Source organism: Scyliorhinus canicula, chromosome 11, assembly GCF_902713615.1.
Source record: "Scyliorhinus canicula chromosome 11, sScyCan1.1, whole genome shotgun sequence".
Classification (NCBI taxonomy): Eukaryota; Metazoa; Chordata; class Chondrichthyes; order Carcharhiniformes; family Scyliorhinidae; genus Scyliorhinus; species Scyliorhinus canicula.
Genome location: NC_052156.1, coordinates 138258116 through 138280683, shown reverse-complemented (window position 1 = coordinate 138280683; position 22568 = coordinate 138258116). Strand labels below are relative to the sequence as shown.

The following is a 22568-nucleotide window of genomic DNA, read 5'->3' as shown; positions in this document are numbered from 1 at the left end:
CATCTGGGGACTCGTTGAGCTTCCCCAGGCGATATTTAATATCGTACGTATAGGTGGAGAGCTCTATTCTCCACCTCAGAATCTTGTCATTCTTTATTTTGCCCCGTTGTGCGTTATCGAACATAAAGGTGACCGACCGTTGGTCGGTGACGAGGGTGAACCTCCTACCGGCTAGGTAGTGCCTCCAGTGTCGCACGGCATCCGCAATGGCTTGTGCCTCCTTCTCGACTGCAGAGTGCCGAATTTCCGAGGCGTTGAGGGTTCGGGAGAAGAACGCTACTGGTCTGCCCGCCTGGTTGAGGGTAGCAGCCAGGGCGACGTCTGATGCATCGCTTTCTATTTGGAAGGGAATGGCTTCGTCTACCGTGTGCATGGCGGCCTTGATGATGCCGACCTTGATACGGTTGAAAGCTGACTGGGCCTCATCCGTCAGGGGAAAAACCGTGGTCTTAATGAGTGGCCGGGCTTTGTCCGCATATCTGGGGGCCCACTAGGCGTAATAGGAGAAAAGCCCCAAGCACCGTTTGAGTGCCTTGAGGCTACGGGGGAGGGGGAGTTCCTTAAGGGGACGCATGCGGTCGGGGTCCGGGCCTAGGACCCCGTTTTCCAAGACGTAGCCGAGGATGGCGAGCCGGGTTGTGTGGAACATGCATTTCTCTTTGTTGTACGTGAGGTTGAGAGCCCGGGCAGTCTGGAGGAACTTCCTCAGGTTTGCGTCGTGGTCCTGCTGGTCATGGCTGCAGATGGTGACATTGTCCAAGTACGGGAAGGTCGCCCGTAAGCCGCACTGGTCCACCATTTGATCCATCGCCCTCTGGAAAACGGAGACTCCATTTGTAACACCAAAGGGGACCCTGAGGAAGTGAAACAGCCGACGGCTGCTTCAAAAGCCGTGTAGGGGCGGTCCTCTGAGTGAATAGGGAGTTAATGGTAGGCCGATTTGAGGTCAACCGTGGAGAATACCCGATACTGGGCGATTTGAGTCACCATTTCAGCTATGCGGGGAAGTGGGTAATCATCGAGTTGTGTGAAGCGGTTTATTGTCTGGCTATAATCCACTACCATTCGTTGCTTTTCCCCAGAGCGGACTACCAATACTTGGGCCCTCCAAGGGCTGTTGCTGGCCTCTATGACCCCCTCTTTTAGTAGCCGCTGAACCTCTGACTTGATAAAAGTCAAGTCTTGGGTACTGTACCGGCGACTCTTGGTGGTGACGGGCTTACAGTTGGGAGTGAGGTTCGCGAAGAGGCGGGGGTGGCGCAACTTTGTCGCCAGGCTGCATACTGTGAGTGGGGGCAGGGGTCCGCCGAACTGCAGTGTCAGGCTCCGGTGGCTGCACTGAAAGTCGAGACCGAGCAGCAGGGGGGCACAGAGTTGAGGAAAGATGTAAAGTTTAAAACGGGAGTATTTCGCGCCTTGAATTGCGAGGTCCGCGACACAATACCCCGTAATTTGAACCAAATGGGACCCTGAGGCGAGGGCGATAGTTTGGGAGGCGGGGTGGATGTGCAGGGAGCAGCGCCTTACCGTGTCTGGGTGGATAAAGCTCTCCGTGTTCCCGGAGTCAAATAGGCAGGGAGTGTCGTGGCCGTTGATTCGCACCCGCATCATCGAGTTTCGCAGGTGTTTCGGCCGCGATTGATCGAGTGTGATCGCTCCTAGATGCGGGCCGTCAGAGTCGAACTCACAAAATGGTCGCCCGGAGTCACAAGATGGCCACCGCCGCCGGTCGCACGTGTCGGGTTTCGAAGTTGGCCGCTCCCATGACTTACACGAGGTCAATGACGCGTCAGAAGTGGGCGTGTCCGGCCGCAGCACGGCCGCGTTGTGGGGTCTGTGAGGCCAGGAGTTTGATTTCTGGGCCTGATGAGGGTTTCGTTTGTGGCCTTTGGGCCCAGCCAGGCAGACTTTCGCAAAGTGCCCTTTCTTCCCGCAGTCGTTGCAGATCACGGATCGGGCCGGGCAATGCTGGCGTGGGTGCTGGCCTTGCCCACAGAAATAGCATGGGGAGCCCCCGGAGTGAGTGGATCATCGCGTGGCACAGGCCTGTAGCGTGGCCGAGTCTGGAGGGGATCGAGAGGGGTTCGTAAGGTCCGCGGAGTACGTACGGAGGTTACGGTGGGCCGTTTCGAGAGAAGAGGTGAGCGTTACCGTGCCTTGGAGATCCTTCGCCCCGTCTTCTAGGAGCCGCTGCCGGATGTAAGATGACCTGATGCCAGACACAAGGGCGTTGCGGATATGTAAGTTCCTGTGTTCTTCAGCCGTCACTGCTTTGTGGTCGCAGTTCCTCGCGAGCGCGGTGAGTCTTTCCACAAACTCGTCCAGCGTTTTCCCGGAACGCTGGCTGCAGGTTGAGAGCAAATGTCTGGCGTGTACCTCGTTAGTAGTTTTTATGAAGCGTTTCTTCAATATTTCGATCGCCTCATAGGTCGTAGCGGTTTCGATCATGGCGGAGAGTCGGTGGCTCACCCGGCCATGTAGAAAGCGCAGCTTGCGAGCGCTGTTGACATCAGACGGTGAGGAGTCCAGATAGTCCTCGAAGCACCAGAGCCAATGTTTAAAAATTTCCGGGGCTTTTGGCGACCTGCCGTCCAGGTTGAGTTTCTCCGGTTTTAGATCGCTGTCCATCTTGATGTGTTCTGATTATTAAATTGAGGCACTCTCAATTACGACGCGAAAGCGAGGTCAGTAATCAAAGGCTTTAATAAACAGAGAACAGGACAGCACCCAAGAGAAGTGTGCTCGCAAAATGGAGTCTCATCTTATATTCTGTTTCCAGGGGGCGTAGCCAGAGGCGGAGTCCCCCAGGGTTCCAAGCCTCTTAAAGGGGCAAGGTATTAAAGGTAAATACCGATCATCACAGTTAGCCTGCCATCGGGGCCATGTGGCTGAATGTAGCAGCAGGTATGAATGCTGGTAAAGGTGGCATCGCCTGCATGCTTTTTTAAAGTCATTTTAAAAATCATATAAAACTGTTCAATAAAAGATCAAGGGACATTCAGCGAGCAGGGGACCTTTAACTCTATTGTCGTGACTGACTCCTGTCATAATATCCACTCATGTATATCATGAGATGCAGACAGGCAGTGATTGACACACAGGATAACCAATGAACACACACAACACCGAACAACCAATCACCAGACAGGACAGCACCACTATAAAGCCCACAGGACACGGCCAGGGAGATAGTTGCAGTGCACAGGCCAATGAACATCATCACCATGTGATAGAGAGCTAGTCTGGTCAAACCAGTAGGAGGTTATCAGTTAGGTTAATAGAGTGTCAACCCACAGCAGATTATGTACAGCAATCAACAGGTTCAATAAAACAGTGTTGGACCATCTCCTGTGTCGGAAGCCTGTTTCTGGTTATCCTGCATCCAGTTGCAGTCAATGTTAGACCATCTCAGATAACACATCAACTCCCTGTTCTCAGCATTACCCCCCCCCCCCCCGCAACATGACGCCTTGCCTACAGTGCCAATTGGGCGCCTCAAATTTGCTCTTTTCTGCGGGACAGCCACTAATTGCCTCGCTGATGCTGGATTGGGTGAACTGAGATAGCAGGTGCCGGGGCTAGGAGACTATTCAGTTTTGACTCACTCTGCCTCACCCCAGTGGAAATTGTATAATCCAACCCCAAGGATCAAATCTTGATATCACACATCTAACCACTGAATATTTTACAACAGAATGCAGCTGGCTAATACTTCAACCTACTCAGCTAATACTCCAAAGTACTTATAGAGAAAAACCTCAGGTGCATCTACCTCGCAGTGTGCTCTTAAATATGTACTCCCACTGAGCAAGAACTGATTTTGAGCATCTGATTTGTAACATCAGCCCACGGCTCCATTTAAATATTTGAAACTGATGCAGTTTTAGATTTACTGACATCAGCAGCGAATTACCTCCACACTTTGGCTGACCAGAGCAAATATTTGAATACATTAGGGTCTCTGTCAATATCTTCTGAGCCTGTCATGTGATTTCAATGTGAGACTCTTGAGCTTGGTGCGGAGGTCAAATGATAAAATCGGCTTATTGAAGACAGATGTAAATTGTGATTTCAGTTGTTTCTGGGAATGTCTTAATTCTTGTAGATTTGAGTTCTAGTTTACCCATCTTGTATGTCCAGTCTGACCGTTGAATAAATATGCCTTTCCCGACACTAAACAAAACAGAAAGAATAAACTTAAACACTTCGGTTAATTAATTGTTTTACATAATAACGTGAGTATATAAGAGTTTACTTAATAGCATCGATTGAGGAAGAAAGGAATAGAATGGGGTGTTGATCGGGTTAGATTAAGCAGAGTGAGAGGAGCCTTATTGTGAACCAGTTGGCCTGTACTCTTTTGAGCACAACAGTTGTGAATGGCCTGTATCTGCACTGTAAATGCTATGTAATTAAATAGAGGAGATGATAAATAACTAAGGCAGGAGTGAGAGCTCTTGTATAGTTCTTCCAGATAGATTGTTCAGAATGGACCAAATCATTTTGATTTGTTTCTTTGAATGGCTTAAGAAAATTAGCCTTCAATTATCGTTCTGTTGTCCCTGCAGCAGAAATATAATTTATTGTCAATTTATTTCTTCCTGCACTCTGTGTGGTGGGTTTTGAACAATTGTGGAATTAGTCATTGAATTCAAATGGGTTCACCAAGAACAGCTGGATAGCAATTTGGAATGTTCATGTATTTGATGTACGGGTGTGAGTTAGGTGTGATTTGGATATCCTCTTGTTGTCAGAATAATAATGCATTTTCGTCGGGATCCACTGCAATTTGTTTCTTTGACTTTGTTAATTTGGGGACTGTTCAACTACCTCAGTTTAATTGTTTGGGGTTCAAGAGAACTTGTAATTCCTAATATTGTCCAACAAGGGCGGAAGAACCAATTGCCAAGAGGTCAAAAACAATTTAAAGTGCCTGCATTGAGGCACTGTATAATGAAAAAAAGTTCAATATTCCTTAGATTAAATACAATCAAAAATTACACATACCTTGGGCACTTTGAGCTCATTGATAAATCACAAGGTCAACTTGCTGCACAGAGAACTATTAAAAATAACCTCTTCCATCAGAAGGAAGAAAGAAGCATGCAAAGTATTTTATTACCTAAATCTACAGCACGTCCATCAAATTGTTCCGAAAGCTGAAATTCAAATTAATAATTTATTGAAGTGCGCAAAATAACCTTTTTAAAATGAGGAACATACTTAAAATGGCAATACCTAATCTGCAAGTCAAAGGAACAGTAGAAACACAATTTACAGGGGCGGCACGGTGGTGCAGTGGTTAGCACTGCTGCCTCAAGGCACAGGGTTCGATCCCAGTACATGGTCACTGTCCATGTGGAGTTTGCACATTCTCCCCTTGTCCTCATGAGTCTCACCCCCCCCCACAACCCAAGGTTAGGTGGATTGGCCATGCTAAATTGCCCGTAGTGTAAGGTTAATGGGGGGATTGTTGGGTTACGAGTATACGGGTTACGTGGGTTTAAGTAGGGTGATCATTGCTCGGCACAACATCGAGGGCCGAAGGGCCTGTTCTGTGCTGTACTGTTCTATGTTCTATGTGCAGGGTAGGTGGATTGGCCACGCTAAATTACCCCTTAATTGAAAAAAAATAATTGGGTACTCTAAATTTATCAAAAGAAAATAAATTTCAATGTGAGAGTGCCAAATAAAAATATATGGCTTAATAATGCAATCTTTCAATGTGATGGTCTATCCTTCATATCCTGGACTATTTAGAACCTTCCTATGGTGAAGGTTGTGGTGAATGTGATTCACACTATATATAGTTGCCAATATCACTCCATGTATATATGTTCGTTATCTACCCATTGTAAGTGCAGTTGCACTATCTGACCACCAGGGGGAGCCGCCCTGGGAGTATGCGTGAGTTGTACTGGGCTCCTCCCTTGGCTCTGCCCAGGACTCCTCCCCCTGGGACTGATATATAAAGATCAGTGCCTTAGAGCCAGCCTGCCAGTTCACCTGAAGTTCAACGATGAATAGGCTGGCTCTATTTGTAAATGTATTAAAGCCTCTGTTCAGATCCAATTACACGTGTTCGCTGAATTGATGGTTCCATCAATTTAATACTCTTAAGAAGCTGCCGAAGTAAAGCATGGAATCCGCTCTAAAACCAGGACATCTAGAACTCGATCCGCAGGATGCAGAGGCGAAAGAAACCTTCTGCCACTGGCTGAAATGTTTTAAGGCCTACCTGGCCAAAATCAGCACCGCAGAAACTATGGAGTAACAAAAGCTCAGTCTACTGCACGCGAGGGTAAGCCACAGAATTTCTACACAACTAAATCCAGCCGGTTCCTATACCGCTGCACTGGCAATTTTGGACAAAATGTATATTAGGCCCATGAACGAGGTCTTTGCCCGCCATGTGTTCACGACTCGCCGACAACGGCCTATTGAAACTTTAGCTGAATTTGCATGCGAGTTGAACAATCTCTCAAATAACTGCAATTACCAGGCCGTAACCGCGGCAGAACATAGGGAGCTTGCTGTGTGGGATGTTTTTGTAGCGGGCCTTCGATCTAGCTATGTACGCCAGAGACTATTAGAAAATGGGGCCCAAGGGTTAGAGACTACTGTAGAGGCTGCTATCACAATGGAAGTTTCCTTCCGCAGCCTCAACGCATTTCCCGCGGACCCCGCTAACCCCGCATGGGCCCCCGACCTGAGGACCCCCCAAGCCTGGCAAACCTCCACCATGCGGCCGGCCACGTGCGATTCATGGGGGGCCCCAGTCAAATACTCAAGCTATTCAGCTGCTCCAGCTAATTACTCAGCTTCCCCAGCCAGCTACTCAGCTCGCCAAACCAGTTATTCAACTGCTCCAGCCTGCCACTATTCAGCTCCCCAAACCAGTTATTCAACTGCTCCAGCCTGCCACTATTCAGCTCCCCAAACCAGTTATTCAACTGCTCCAGCCTGCCACTTCTGTGGACAAAGCCAGCACCCGCGGCAGCACTGCTCAGCCCGATCCGCGACCTGCAGCAGCTGCGGGAAGAAAGGCCACTATGCTAGAGTGTGCCTCGGCAGAAGGGCCCCAGCCCTCAACACCCCAACAGTCCAAAAACATCGCCCCCCGCAACCCGCAGGCCCGCGGGGCCCGAAACGCTGCGGCCTACGCTCAGGCTCCGCCACATCCCACCACGTGCGATCCATGGGGGCCGCCATCTTGGCAAACCTCCACCATGCGGCCGGCCACATGCGATTCATGGGGGCCGCCATCTTGGACGCCATCTTCATCACCACCCACCACGTGCGATCCACGGGCCCTAGCTGCATCCCCAGACTCAAACAGCTCATCGGAGGAGTACAACCTCCCCGGGCAGTCACCACATGGCCCGCAACTCAGCGCAATGTTCCTGCGTCAAGCTCGCCAGAACGCAGCGGCATCTACTCGACAGGACGCCCGATCGGAAGAATTCGACTCCCCCGGGCACCCACCACGCGGCCCGCAACTCAACGCGGTCACTCTCGACCAATCTCGCCCCAAGCATCTGAGAAATTCGATGACGGAGGTCCAGATCAACGGGTACAACACGTCGTGCCTCTTCGACTCCGGGAGCACAGAGAGCTTCATACACCCAGAGCTGGTAAGACGCTGTTCCTTCCCTATTTATCCCGTCAACCAAACTATCGCCCTCGCTTCGGGCTCCCATTCCATCCAAATCCAAGGCCGCACTGCAGCAACGCTAACGATTCGAGGCGCTAGCTATTCCAAATTTAAACTGTAAGTTTTGCCCGACCTCTGCGCGCCACTCCTCTTAGGCTTGGATTTCCAATGTAACCTCAAGAGTGTCACCCTCAGCTTCGGTGGGCCCTTGCCCCCACTCACTATCTGCAGCCTCGCCACGCTGCGCATCGCCCCCCGTCCTCTCTTCACCAACCTCACCCCGGATTGCAAACGGGTAGCCACCCGCAGCAGGCGGTACAGCCTGCAGGATAGGGTATTTATCAGAACGGAGGTCCGAAGGCTGCTCAGTGAGGGGATCATAGAGGCCAGTAACAGTCCCTGGAGAGCTCAGGTGGTGGTCGTCAAGACCGGGGGAAAAGGTCCGCATGGTCGTCGATTATAGCCAGATCATCAATCGCTTTACGCTCCTAGACCCTCCCCAGAATTGCAGACATGGTAAACCAGATCGCCCAATATCGGGTATTTTCCACGGTGGATCTGAAGTCTGCATACCACCAGCTCCCAATCCGCCCGGAGGACCGCCACTACATGGCGTTCGAGGCCAATGGCCGCCTCTTCCATTTCCTCCGGGTTCCCTTCGGCGTCACTAACGGGGTTTCGGTGTTCCAACGAGCAATGGACCGAATGGTAGACCAGTACGGGTGCGGGCCACGTTTCCGTATCTGGATAATGTTACCATCTGCGGCCATGACCAGCAGGACCACGACGCCAACCTCCACTGTTTTCTCCAGACGGCCCAAAAATTAAACCTTACATATAACAAAGGGAAATGCGTGTTCCGCACAAACAGACTAGCCATCCTCAGCTACGTCGTGGAAAACGGAGTCCTAGGCCCAGACCCGGACCGCATGACTCCCCTTGGGGGAACTCCCCTTCCCCCATGGCCCCAAGGCCCTCAAACGGTGCTTGGGGCTCTTTTCGTACTACGCCCAGTGGGTCCCCCAATATGCGGACAAAGCCCGCCCACTCTTCAAGGCCACACTATTTCCCCTGTCTGTTGAGGTGCGCCAAGCCTTCAGCTGCATCAGGGACGACATCGACAAAGCAGCCGTGCAGGCGGTGGATGAATCCACTCCCTTTCAGGTTGAGAGCGACGCCTCAGAGGTAGCGCTAGCAGCCACGTTAAACCAAGCAGGGTGGCCCATTGCATTTTTTTCCCGTACCCTATCCACTTCAGAACTTCGACACTCCTCAGTCGAGAAGGAAGCACAAGCCATCGTGGAGGCTATCCGACACTGGAGGCACTACCTCTAAGGTAGGAGGTTCACCCTCATTACCGACCAACAGTCGGTCGCCTTCATGTTCGACAACTCGCAAAGGGGCAAAATTAAAAATGACAAAATTCTTCGGTGGAGGATTGAACTCTCCACCTACAATTACGATATCAAATATCGACCGGGGAAGCTCAACGTGCCTTCGTATGCCCTATCCCGCGGGACATGCGCCAGCGTGCAAATCAGCCGCCTAAATGCCATCCACGATGACCTCTGCCACCCAGGGGTCACCCGGCTCGCCCACTACATCAGAGCCCGAAACCTGCCTTTCTCCAATGAGGAGGTAAAAGCGGTCACCAGGGACTGCCCGATCTGTGCGGAGTGCAAACCGCACTTCTATAGACCAGACAGGGCCCACCTGGTCAAGGCTTCTAGGCCCTTTGAACGCCTTGTGATCGATTTCAAAGGGCCACTCCCCTCCACTAACAAAAACATTTACTTCCTTAACATTATTGACGAGTTCTCCTGATTCCCCTTCGCCATCCCATGCCCCGATATGACCTCCCACACAGTCATTAGGGCCCTGCATAGTGTCTTCACCCTGTTCGGGTTCCCCAGCTACGTGCGCAGCGACTGGGGTGCGTCCTTTATGAGTGACGAGCTGCGTCAGTACCTGCTCGACAAGGGCATCGCCTTGAGCAGGACTACCAGTTACAACCCCAGGGGGAACGGACAGGTGGAGAGGGAGTACGCGACGGTCTAGAAGACCGTCCTACTGACCCTCAGGTCCAGAAAGCTCCAAGTTTTCCAATGGCAGGAAGTCCTCCCTGACGCACTCCACGCAATTAGATCCCTCCTGTGTACAGTTACCAACCAAACCCCCCACGAGCGGCTCTTCATTTTTTCCAGGGGCACTACCACAGAGGTCTCACTTCAGGCGCGGCTGAGGACGCCAGGCCCGGTTCTCCTAAGGAAGCACGTCAGGGCGCACAAGACCGACCCCATTGTTGAAAAGGTGCGCCTGCTTCATTCCAACCCACAGTACGCATTTGTTGAGTTCCCGGACGGTCGCCAGGATACAGTATCCCTCCGGGACATGGCACCCGCTGTATTCAGCCCCCCATCTACCCCCACCGAGGAACTCCTTTCCCCGTTCCCTATGCGGCCGCCCCCTTGTGCCCCTGATTCTGCGAGCTCACCCCACTAGTCCCGAGCGCCAGCACCAGCCCGCCCCCACGCCCCCAGTCTCCATTCGACCAGGAGGTGTATGAGGCTTGGACAAGACTCACCAAAGAGCTGGCAACCGTACCCCAGACCTCGACACCCGCCCAGCCACTGCAAGAGGCTGCAACCCTGGTGCTCCGCAGATCAAAATGGACAATTCGTCCACCGGACAGACTGACTCTTTGAGCCATCACCCCCGCCGGACTTGATTTTTTTAACAGGGGGTGAATGTGGTGAATGTGATTCACACTATATATAGTTGCCAATATCACTCCATGTATATATGTTCTTTATCTAACCATTGTAAGTGCAGTTGCACTATCCGACCACCAGGGGAGTTGTTCTGGGAGTACGTGAGAGTTGTACTGGGCTCCTCCCTTGGCTCTGCCCAGGACTCCACCCCCTGCGACCGATGTATAAAGATCAGTGCCTTAGAGCCAGCCTGCCATTTCACCTGAAGTTCAACGACGAATAGGCTGGCTCTATTGTAAGTGTATTAAAGCCTCTGTTCAGATCCAACTACACGTGTTCGCTGAATTGATGGTTCCATCAAAGGTATTGACCACAAAGAACATCAGTCAAGACCAATTCTGCCTTCACTCAGTATCCGCACATTTAATAAACTTAAATCAAATGAAATATCAAAATATTTCAATTGTTGCAGTCCATGCAATTCCGCCAAGGTACCATTGTTACTCTGTGTTCAAACAAACATATTTGAAAAATAAACCAGCAATTGTGCGTAATAATGGTACAGTGACGACCCATAGGGTTGAATTTGTAATGAATTGTCTGAAACGGCAACTCAACCAAATGGGAGCTAAATGTCCTACATGCCTGCATTCATGCACTGTTTGCACCACATGTTAAGAGTTGGCTAAGTAATGAAGTTCAGATGTAAAGAGAGATGTGTTTCTGGGGTACTTTATTCTTTGGTGGTTAGGTCTCAATTTAGCTGCAGGCAGTGTGACTGTTAATTAGTCTATTGTTCTGTGATGTGGGTTCAGACTATTTTCACTTTGAACTTGCCCTTCAAATGAATTTTTCCCCCTAAAATCTGAGCAATTAGTGTGAAAAGTGATGTTAAAAAAAAAACATTTGATGGCAAAGTCTTTGTCACATCTGGGATCAATGAAAGTAAATCAGTCCTTGTAACTGTTTAGTTTTTGAAAAGGGTACTAATGGAAGGTGACACCTCCTTGTGGACTAGACACAATGAAATTGTAAGCCTGTACTTGAAGCAGATTCACAATTTTGCAATGCTGAGTAATGTAGAAACCTTTGCCTATAGCGAGAATTACTCTTTGATTTTTGTCAAGTTGATTCAGGTCTTGCGGGGGGGGGAGAAGCAGGAGATATTAAACAGTTGTCAGCTAATGATATCCCTCCTATAAAACTGAACAGATGCTGGAAAATATCACTTTCAAACTCTCGGTTACTTGCTTTAGCCTCATAAATGTGGCCACGGTTACAGAAAAGTCCAGGCAAAGTCCAAGGCCCAGAAAAGTACATCAAACTAAAAGATTGCTAAGAAACTTTGATAATATGTGATGCAGCCATGATTGTTTGTGTAAAGAGGGGACAATTTTAACCGAACCAGCCCTGGCGAAACGGAGGCGTTTAACTGCAAAGCTAGTTTTGCGTACCGCCTGAGGTTATCAAAGTTAACAGGCAGTGTGCCATTTTAGCCTAAGTGCCAGGAGTTAAGGTAAGAGTGGGAATTAGGGAAGCGGGGGAGGTGATATTGCTGTGTCTTGTTTTCTTTACTGTGTCCACAGATAAGTGGGGCAGGTGCAGGCCAAGGGAGGAGAGCTGGGGCATAAGTTGCAGAAACACTCAGTATAGAGTGAACATGTCTGTGTGCCATCGCTGGTAAGTGACTGGTAAGTTAGTCTTTCTTCTACCTTGCTGACTTTGGAAGTGAAGGCTAGGTCAGAAAGCAGAAACTGCAGGAGGTAAGGATTAGTGGTGTAAATAAAAACAAATTCAATTCCCAAATTAAATAAATTCTAATGAACTGAAATGGGGTGCAGGGTCAGTCGATGTGCTGTAGCTGTAACATATGGGAGCTGGTGGTCCCCATTGTGGTTCATAGGGATCATATCTATAGCAAATGTTGGTTGCTTGAGGAACTTCAGCTCAGAGTTAGTGAGCTGCAGTCTGAGCTTCAGACATTGCAATACATGGGGGAGAGTTACCTGGATGCAACGTTTCAGGAGGCAGTTACACCCCTTAGATTAACTGCCGTAAATTCTGTCAATGGGCAGGGATAGGAGGTTGTGACTATAAGTGAGGCAGGTAGAGGGATCCAAGGGATATCACAACACGTGCCTAAGCCCTTGTCCCTTTCCGACAGATACAAGATTCTTGCTACATGTGGAGATGAGACAGGGGACTGTAGAGAGGATGAGCAAACTGACCACAGCACAATGGTTCAGGGAGCTGTTCAAGTGGGGGAAGAAAAGGTAAATGTGGGGGGGAGAAAAGGTAAATGTAGTCATGGTTAGGGATAGTATAGTCAGGGGAATAGACACTGTTCTCTGTAACCAGGATTGAGAGAATCAAAGGCTGTGTTGCCTGTCCGGTGTCAGGGGTCGAGACCTCTGCTCTGGGCTGGAGAGGAACTTGTGGTGGGAGGGGGAGGATCCAGTGGCCATGGCCCATGTGGGCACAAACAACATAGGTAGAATGAGGAAGGAGGTTCTGTGTAGGCAGTTTGAGGAGCTAGGCACTAAATTAAAGAACAGAACCTCCAAAGTTATCTCTGGATTAATACCTGAACCACGTGCAAATTGGCAAAGGGCACATAAAAGTAGAGAGATGAATACGTGGCTCAAAGACTGGTGTGGGAGAAGTGGGTATCAGTTTGTTGGACATTGACATCAGTACTGGGAAAAGTGGGGGCTGTACCGTTGGGATGGCCTACATCTGAACCAGGCTGGCACCAGTGTTCTTGCAGACCATATAACTGGGAAGCAGAAAGGGCTTTAAACTAAATAGCGGGGGTGAGGGGGGGTTGCTTGGAAAATTAGGAAGTCAAAGTTAAAAGTAGGAGCGCAGGTTAGTGATCAGTCTGAATGTCAACAGAAGACAAAAGGTACGGAAAGATTATATGAACATTATATTGTACCAAGGACAAACAAGAGCTTTAACAAGGAGGGGAGAGGTTTCCAAGAACGAAGGCTTGAAAAATTAGGAGTATATGAAGGTGCGGTGGCACAGGATAGTTAGGAGGAACCTGCCTGTCATAGTGTGACAGGCCAGGGCAGGAAATGTAAACACAAAATGCAACACAGCGCAAATCCAGAGTTGTAAACAACTGTAAACAGTTGAATCTAAATGCTCTTTATCTGAATGCACAAAGCATTGGCAACAAGAAATTGGGCTGGTTTAGCACAGGGCTAAATCGCTGGCTTTCAAAGCAGACCAAGGCAGGCCAGCAGCACGGTTCAATTGCCATACCAGCCTTCCCGAACAGGTGCCGGAATGTGGCGACTAGGGGCTTTTTACAGTAACTTAATTTGAAGCCTACTTGTGACAATAAGCGATTTCATTTCATTTCAAGACAGATGAGTTGATAGCTCAGATTGCAACAGACGAGTATGATATATTAGCTATTACAGAAATATGGTTGCAGGGTGCCCAGGACTGGGTGCTCATCATTCCAGGGTATACAATGTTCCAAAAGAACAGGCCGAAGGGGAAAGGGGGTGGGGTAATCAAGGAAGGTTTCAGAGCAGTGCTGAGTTGTGATATAAAGTAAGAAGTCTTACAACACCAGGTTAAAGTCCAACAGGTTTGTTTCAAACACGAGCTTTCGGAGCACAGCTCCTTCCTCAGGTGAATGGAGAGGTATGTTCCAGAAACATTTATATAGACACTTTGTCACTATGTTTCTGGAACATACCTCTTCATTCACCTGAAGAAGGAGCTGCGCTCCGAAAGCTCGTGTTTGAAACAAACCTGTTGGACTTTAACCTGGTGTTGTAAGACTTCTTACTGTGCTCACCCCAGTCCAACGCCGGCATCTCCACACTGTGATATAAAGGCAGTGGATAGTGATGTATAATCAGATAAAAGAAAATTACTGCGGATACTGGAATCTGAAACGAAAGAGAAAATGCTGGAAAATCTCAGCAGGTCTGACAGTGTCTACAGGGAGAGAAAAGAGCTAACGTTTCGAGTCCGATGACTCTTTGTCAAAGCTACAGATGCTGCCAGACCTGCTGAGATTTTCCAGCTTTTTCTCTTTCGTGATGTATAATCAGTTTGGGTTGGAATGCTGAATAGCAGGGGAAGGAAGACAAGGGTGGAAGTAGTCTATAGACCCCCAAAATGTGACCTCTCAAGAGGTCAGAGCATAAATGGGGAAATATCAAGGGCATATTTGAAGGGGGGAACTGCAATTATCATGGGAGATGTTAATCTGTATATTGATTGGACAAACCAAACCTGCATGGGTAGCATAGAAGAAGAATTTGTGGAGTGCATCAGGGATTGATTTTTAGAGCAGTACGTTGTCAAACTTATCGATGAAAGGGCTGTTTTAGATTTGGTTTTGTGTAATGAAGAATGATTAAAAGGGTGAGGGTGGAGCCATGCCCGATAGTGGCGGTCTTCGGGGTTTCAGACCAGCCAGATCTATTCCTGGGGAGGAGGGCGGACGCCCTTGCCTTTGCCTCCCTGATCGCCCGCCGTAGAATCCTGTTTGGCTGGCGGTTAGCAGCACCGCCCAGAGCTGCAGACTGGCTTTCCGACCTCTCGGAATCTCTCCAAATGGAGAAAATCAAATTCGCCATCCGAGGGTCGGACGACGGCTTCCACAGAACGTGGGAGCCATTCATGCAACTGTTCCGGGACCTGTTTGTGACCAACGTACAAGAGGAAGAATAGTCGGGTGGCCAAGAATCAGGGGAAAATGGACGGGAATCGGGGGAGGGTAGCCGGGGGGGGGGGGGGGTTACGGGCTCGTTATGGGGTTTGCTGGCAAGCCAAGGCCCAAAACCAAACTATAAATAAATGCCTATAAACATGTGCCTCGGCCATATTGGGGAATGTAAGGGATCTTATGGTTGAGGATCCCCGAGGGGTTACTAACTGCAATGTGATAGAATTTCAGACACAGTTTGAGGGTGAATGCCATAGTTCATAACCAGTGTCTTCAACTTAAATAAGGGCAATTATAATGGGATGAGGGTGAACTAGGTAAACAAGCCAAGATACAGGTCAGTAGATGAGTATTGGCAGATATTCAAACAGCTGGTCCGTATTACTCAGCAGGAGTTTATCCCAATCAAAAAGACGGGTTCCACGAGAAAGAGGCAAAATCCATGATTAACAAAGGAGGTTCACACGGTCTTACAAAGGTAAGCTACGTTTGACAAATTTGCTCAAATTCTTTGAGGATGTAACAGGGAGGGGATGATAGAGGGGAACCTGTAGATGTAGTGTATTTAGATTTTAAAAAGATATTTGACAAGGTGTTGCATAAAAGGCTGGTGCACGAAGTAAAAGCTCATGGAATTGGAGGAAGTGTGTTAGCAAGGGTTGCAAACAGGCTGCCACATAGGAAACAGAGCGTTGGAATAAAAAGGTCATTTTCAGAGTGGAAAGGTGTTGTAAACGCCGTTGCGGTTTACAACGGCATCAACAGGCCCCCAGGAGCAGCGACCCTGCACCCTACAGGGGGCCATAACGGCATTGGAGCGACTCACGCAGTTCCAGCTGCCAAAACCAGTGTCAAATGGGTGCCGGGGGTCTGTGCATGCGCTCTACAGCCGGCATGAATTTGTGCATGCACGTTCCGACTGGCGCGAGCTCGCGCATGCGTGCTTGTTTCCTTCTCCGTGCCAGCCCCGACACAACATGGCGGAGATCTACAGGGGCCCAGCGCGGATGAAAATAGGCCCCCACCAAGAGAAGCTGGCACGCCGAACGGTAGGCCGTGATTGCAGGCCAGGCCATGATAGAAACCTCCCCCCCCCCCCCCCCCCCCCCCAGGGTCAGATCCCCCCCCCCAACCTGGCCACCCCCCGCAAGATGAACGCTGAGATCCCGCCGGATAAGACCACATGTGTACGGCGCTGGCAGGACGCGACCTATCTCGGCGGCCACTCGACCCATCCTGTGGAGAATCGCCGGGGTGGCCATGTAGAGCGACCCCTGACTTGCGCCGCGCCGACCATGGGCGCCAATTCTCTGGTGACAGGAGAATTGGCGGATTGGCGTCGGAGCGGCGTCGTGTGAATTGTGACCCCCCCTGGCGATTTCCCGACCCGGCCCGGGGTCCGAGAATCCCGGCCTTTATTACTGGAGTACCACAGGGGTCAATTCTTGGGCTGCAATCGTTCACTGTTTAGATTTATGACCTGGAGGAAGAAGCAGAATGTAAGGTTTCCAAATTTGCCGATGATAATAAAATAGGTGGAAGGAAAATATTTGATGAGGGTATTGTGATTCTGCAACAGTCTATCGATAGATTGAATGACTGGGTGAAAACCTGACAAATGGAGTTTAATGTGGGGATGTGTGAGATTATGCATTTTGGTAGAAGGAATTTAAAGGCAGATTATTATCCAAATGAGAGAGACTGCATGAATCACAAAAGCTAGCAGGTCCAACAAGTAGTTAAGATGGCAAATTACAATTGGCCTTTATTGGAAAGGGGGTTATAGAGTTTAAAAATAGGGAGAATTTGTTGCAATTGTACAGGCCTCACCCGGAATACTGCATACAGTTTTGGTCCCCTTACAAAAAAAGGGTATAATAACATTGGAGGCAGCCCAAAGGAGATTTACCAGGCTCATTCCTCGGATCAGAGGGTTGTCCTGTCAAGAGAGGCTAAGCAGTCTGGGTCTATATTTCTTGGTGTTTAGAAGAGTGAGAGGTAACCTTATTCAAACATACAAGATCTTGAGTGGGCTTGACAGGGTAGATGGTGAGATGCTTTCACTCGTGGGAGAGATGCGAACAAGGGAACATAGCTCCAAGATAAAGGGCCAGTCATTTAAAACTGAGGTGTACAGAAATGTCTTCTTGCAGAAGGTGGTGAATCTCTGGAATTCTCTGCCCGGAAGGTGATGGAGGCTGAATTATTAAAAGTACTTAAAGTGGAGATGGACAAATATTTGATAGACTGAGGAATATCAAGGGGCAGCACGGTAGTACAGCGGTTAGCATTGTGGCTTCACAGCGCCAGGGTCCTAGTTTCCATTCCCCGCTGGGTCACTGTTTGTGCGGAGTCTGCACGTTCTCCCTGTGTCTGCATGGGTTTCTTTCCACAGTCCAAAGATGTGCAGGTTAGGTGCATTGGCCATGCTAAATTGCCCTTAGTGTCCACAAAGATTAGGAAGGGTTATTGGGTTAAGGGGATAGGGTGGAAGAGAGGGTTTAAGTGGGTCGGTGCAGACTCGATGGGCCGAATGGCCTCCTTCTGCACTGTACGTTCTATGTTCTATGAATAGAGGGCTATGGGGAAATGGCACAGAAAAGGAGCTGAGGCCTAGATATATAACAGATCGGCCATCGTCGTATTGAACGGCGGGGCAGGCTTGAAGGGCCTGGTGGACAACTCCTGCTTTTGTTTCTTGTGTCCTTGTGCAATATGAGGTGAGGATTTAAAATCCACATTTCACCTGATCCCATAGGCTTACTGCCAAGATGGACTCTCACGAGGTAAGAACTGTAGTTCTGGCAAAGTAGGAACTGAAAGAAAGTAGAAAATTGCCAGCACGGTCAGTCATCCTAAAGCCGCAAGTTTTGATTTTGAGTACATAAAGTTATATTAATCTGTGCTGCAGTGAACCAACCCAAGACCAGTGTTGTAAAAAGATGTTCCCTTTCAGTAATAATGGCAAAAATAATCCAATAGCTTTTTGTGGTCACTCTTGAGAAGAATGGCATGCAATCCAATTCTACCGATTAGATAAATGTGACTTATGGGAAATACCGAAACATCTAGAGATATTAAAAACTTGGATGTTTATGTCTGTTTATATCTCTGCTTTTCATTTCAAGGAGGGCTGGGAGGATATTTTCATCCATTTGCTCGGATTCAGAAAATGCTGTCCCAGGAGCATTACAATTATTGTAATGGTGTTTTGTGCTGATGGATCATCCTCTGAATGTAATACAAGAATTTTGCTTTGTTAACTGCCTTACCGAGAAATAATTCCTGAAGCTTCGAATAGTCATGAACACAGAATAGGAATTCCATCCTGTTCAATATATTTTAATTTGTTGGCTTAAAAAGCTCTACAATAAGCATAATACGTGACATCAATGTTAAACATTCAGTCAGGACAAGGGTATTGTCTCACTCGAAGACTTTGCATGTTAAGGCAGTGGGTAATATGAAACCCGATAACCAGAAAGAAATCAACAGGGGGTAAAATTCCTTTCAGTTTTTAAGGCAGAACAAGTAACAGAGAATCTGCAGCCTGTTTTACACTCTGCCAAACTTGCTTTTCCATTGAAATTAATGAGAAAGAAATGTATTTGTCACCGTCCAATCTGCATTGATACCCCCAACATATTCAGGGGCGGAGATGAGAAATTAGCAAGGTAGAACTAAGAATATGACATGATTTTCATTTCTAGTTTTTTTTTCAAACAACTAGTGATCCTTAGAGGCTAATAATAAGACATCAGCAATTGTGTGTTAATTTTTGTATTCATAAAACTCAACAAAAAGAAATGCCCTCAATGCTGCAATTTGCAATGCTCATTGGGTAGATCTGTCTCTTAATATCTGGGTGTTAAGCATTACAGTAAAGAAAATCTGGTGGGAAAAGCAGTTAGATTTTCCCTCCATTAAGTTCAATGGAAGGAAAATCCAGTTGGTTTGGTTAGCATCATGTGATCTTCCCCAGTCAGATTTGGCTTTCTGTAGAAGTGCGTAATCAGTAAAGGTGACGAGCAACTTTGACAATATTTCACCAGCTTCCCTTAACGCTTGCAGAGAATCGAGACAAAATTCATTGAACCTCAGAGGGGCCAATGAGGGTAAATTTCAGTTTTCACTCCTGGCAGGGGTGTTTACCTCGCTACCTCGCAGACATTGCTGCACTCCATCTCCAGTACATTAATTTTTACAAACAGAGGCAGCATGCTCATGGATTTGTGTAATGTACTGTCAGCTTAGGGAGAATACCCTGCTAACAGGGCAAAGGTGGAAAGTTATTCCCAGTGGATTCACCTAAAAGGCTGGTAATGCAGATCATGCAGATGGAACCTAAATTACACAAGGTTCATAGTGAAAATCCTATCTTCGCCCTGCAAAGAAATTAACTTCAGGACAACTTCCCACAAGTACCTGATATAAACCACATGGTCACTTGATAAATCAATTACATGATGTATGGCCCTTGTTTTAGCCCCACTGATAATGGGCAGAGGGTACCAGAGAGCTTGTGTTGTCAAGCAGACCAGTCACTTCACAGAGGAAGTTCTGTAAAATAGACTGAAGTGATATTGCTGAAAGAGACCTAAACCCCAGCACTTTATGGCAGGACATACTCAAATCACCTCACCTGTCCAGGAAGGTAGAGAATGATTACAGGTTAAAAATGTGCAAATCAAAAACTTGCTGTCAACAAGGTTGCAAAAGAAGAATAAAAATTTATCTCTTGCATACTAATTGTGTTTTCAACAGCAAGATTGGTCACCACGTTAAGTTGTGTCTGAATGATTCAACGGGAAACATTAATGTAAATTCCAAAGGAATAAGGCCAGTGCAAGGTAAAAATTAGCACAAATGGAGTCTGCTTACCTTTACTGAATTATCCGGGGAAAGTGTCGAGTTGGTTTCTGATTTGGGTTCTTTATTAACTGGTGATGAATTGCTAAGATAGAAAACCAAGGATACAATTTAGTATGTGACTCGAGCATTTTATACTTTCAAAGATCAATTAAGAATAAGTGTTACCTTAGTTGGTTTTGACCAGACTCAATGACATTGGTTACATGTGTTTTATCAGGTTTCTGACATTTGGGGAAGAATTGGCCACATTTGGGATGACTGTCAGAAAATAAAACATCAGTTAAAGGATGGTTATAAACTGCATATTAACCCAAGTATAATTCTCACAGGACTTGGAACTAAGACATGCAGCTAAAGTTGATGTCAGTAAAAATCACCTCATTCTTACTTTTTGAAGAGGATCCAAGCTAATCCATAGAGCACTCCCAGTACCAACAATCCAGTAATTACCATGAGAGCAATAAACCAATGCTCTGGACTCCAGTAGGTCGAGGTCAATATTAATACAGCTGTAGTAAACTATTGAAAACAAGACAGAGAATTTAAACATGTGAAGTATTTCAACATTCCTGCTCTTCCAGTTCCCTCAAAAATCAACGAAGACGCACATTCTCCCCGTGTATGTGTGGGTTTCACCCCCACAACCCAAAAGATGTGTAGGGTAGGTGGATTGGCCACGCTAAATTGCCCCTTAATTGGAAAAAATGAATTGGGTACTCTAAATTTATAAAACAAAAAGAAAAAATAAATCAATGAAGACAGAGCGGCTTGTCTCTTCTCTGGCCAGATTGCAAATGGATATGGGCCGGTGATGCACAGTTCACCCAGTACTGTTCTACAATGGTTCCCATGTAGGTCTGAGGATCAGGCTGCTGGACTCAGCAGGCCCTGGGGAAGAGAGAAATGGCCCCACCGCCAGTGGGAAAGGAACAGTCAATTATTTCCACCATTTCTCAGGACATTACTGCCCCGTTTCCACCAAGCAAGCTTAAAATCATACCATATGATTAATGTTTTACCATCAATACCTAGTGAATTTTCCAGAATTATTGTAATTATTACACATTCTTTTCAATATGATTTATTTTAGGGCGGCACAGTGATTAGCACTGATGCCTCACGGCGCTGAGGATCCGTGTTTGATCCCGGCCCCAGGTCACTGTACGTGTGTAGTTTGCACATCTCCCCGAGTCTGCATGGGTCTCGGCCCCAAAACCCAAAGATGTGCAGGGTAGGCGGATTGGCCACGTTAAATTGCCCCTTAATTGGAAAAAAAAATGATTTATTTTAAACAGAAAACTAATGTTCTCATATGAAAAGACTATGAACTAGATTTTCTGTAAACCATTTAATTTCTACCTTTTGTACATTTTGCAATGTCTTTATGAATAACTGAAACAATCTTGGTTTATTTAAGTTGCACAGAAAAACACCTCAAGATCATTGCCTATTTGGGTAGTCAGGGCTGCTGAGAATACTGCATTCCTGCAGCACTATAAGCTGAAGTGCCAGCCTCGGTTTTATGCCCAGGTTTCTCTGGAGTAGGTTCTGAACCCACATCCTTTGGAGTCAGAAGTCAGGAGTGATACTAACTGAGCCATAGACTCCTCCAAGAAGCCAGTGTTCAGCTACATAACTCTCACAATGAAATCCATGGCTGTTCTCTCTCGTGGTAAGTAGTTTGAGCATTCTGCACTTCAAATTGGCTGCGGCATTCAGTTGGTTATCCGAGGTTCCATGGAAACAAAGCTATGTGCGTGATCGAATGGCCTTGCCACGCCCGACTCGGCCATTAAATCTTGCGAGAAGCCTCTCGCGAGATTTGCTCAAACCGTCGTGCGGAATCTAACAAGGTTGCACAAGATTTACATATTTAAGGGAGCAGTTTGGCTCACTTAAATATGCCGCCCCTGAAATGAACACCCGCGCCTGTGAGACCTCACCATGGCACCTTTCAAAATTGTTTAGTTGATTGCAACTCAATAACCTGATGTATTTGTGAACATTTTTCCACTTTTGATTAAAAAGGCCCCATCTATTACAGCTCAATTCCAGCATTTTTTGAATCAAATTCAGAAAACAAAACTGAACCTAAACATTACAAACTCCCCAATAATAAATGTGATATCAAACTGTCAAAACACCCTGTGACACTGATATACCATAATGTACAATTCTGTTACTGTAAGAAAAATCAATGACATGGTCCCATTATTATATATGGTGTCATACTGACCCGGGTAGTTGGTGTTGGAGTGGTTGGCTGTGTAGTTGTCCATGGAATAACATGTACAACAATGGTAGCCGTGGTAGACAGCTGGCGTGCCTTGATTCCACCAAGCTCATCGGTGACTTGAACTAAGAGTTGATAGTCATTTGGATCCTGGATGCCCTCAAAGCTGTCAAAATGGAAACTCTGAGTTGTAGCCACAGACGGCGGGTTGGAATCTCTTCTCTGGAGTTCAAAGCGATTGTTTGTATTGCCTAGAGCAAGCACCATAAAATGAACTGTAATGTAAAATAAAATGATGGCTATTCCGATTGAGGAGGTTTCCATCTATAGAGTTTCTTACAGGGTACAGGATTCATTTATAAAAATGAAACCTGCCCATGAGCAGTCACAAAATTATGGGAT

At 47.4% G+C, this 22568-nt stretch overlaps 1 protein-coding gene across 1 annotated transcript in view; it reads right to left on the bottom strand.

Annotated features, from left to right (window-relative positions):
- Positions 1 to 3537: 3537 nt before the first annotated feature.
- Positions 3538 to 22568, bottom strand: part of LOC119973793 (cadherin-related family member 3-like) — a 71391-nt gene continuing 52360 nt past the window's right edge. The window contains exons 12-17 of the mRNA XM_038812218.1: positions 22170 to 22417; positions 20322 to 20452; positions 20099 to 20191; positions 19943 to 20015; positions 5123 to 5159; positions 3538 to 4173 (exon numbers count right to left, since the gene is read on the bottom strand). Coding sequence (XP_038668146.1) covers positions 4115 to 4173; positions 5123 to 5159; positions 19943 to 20015; positions 20099 to 20191; positions 20322 to 20452; positions 22170 to 22417 — 641 coding nt within the window. The 3' untranslated portion in view covers positions 3538 to 4114. The remainder of the gene's footprint in view (positions 4174 to 5122; positions 5160 to 19942; positions 20016 to 20098; positions 20192 to 20321; positions 20453 to 22169; positions 22418 to 22568) is intronic.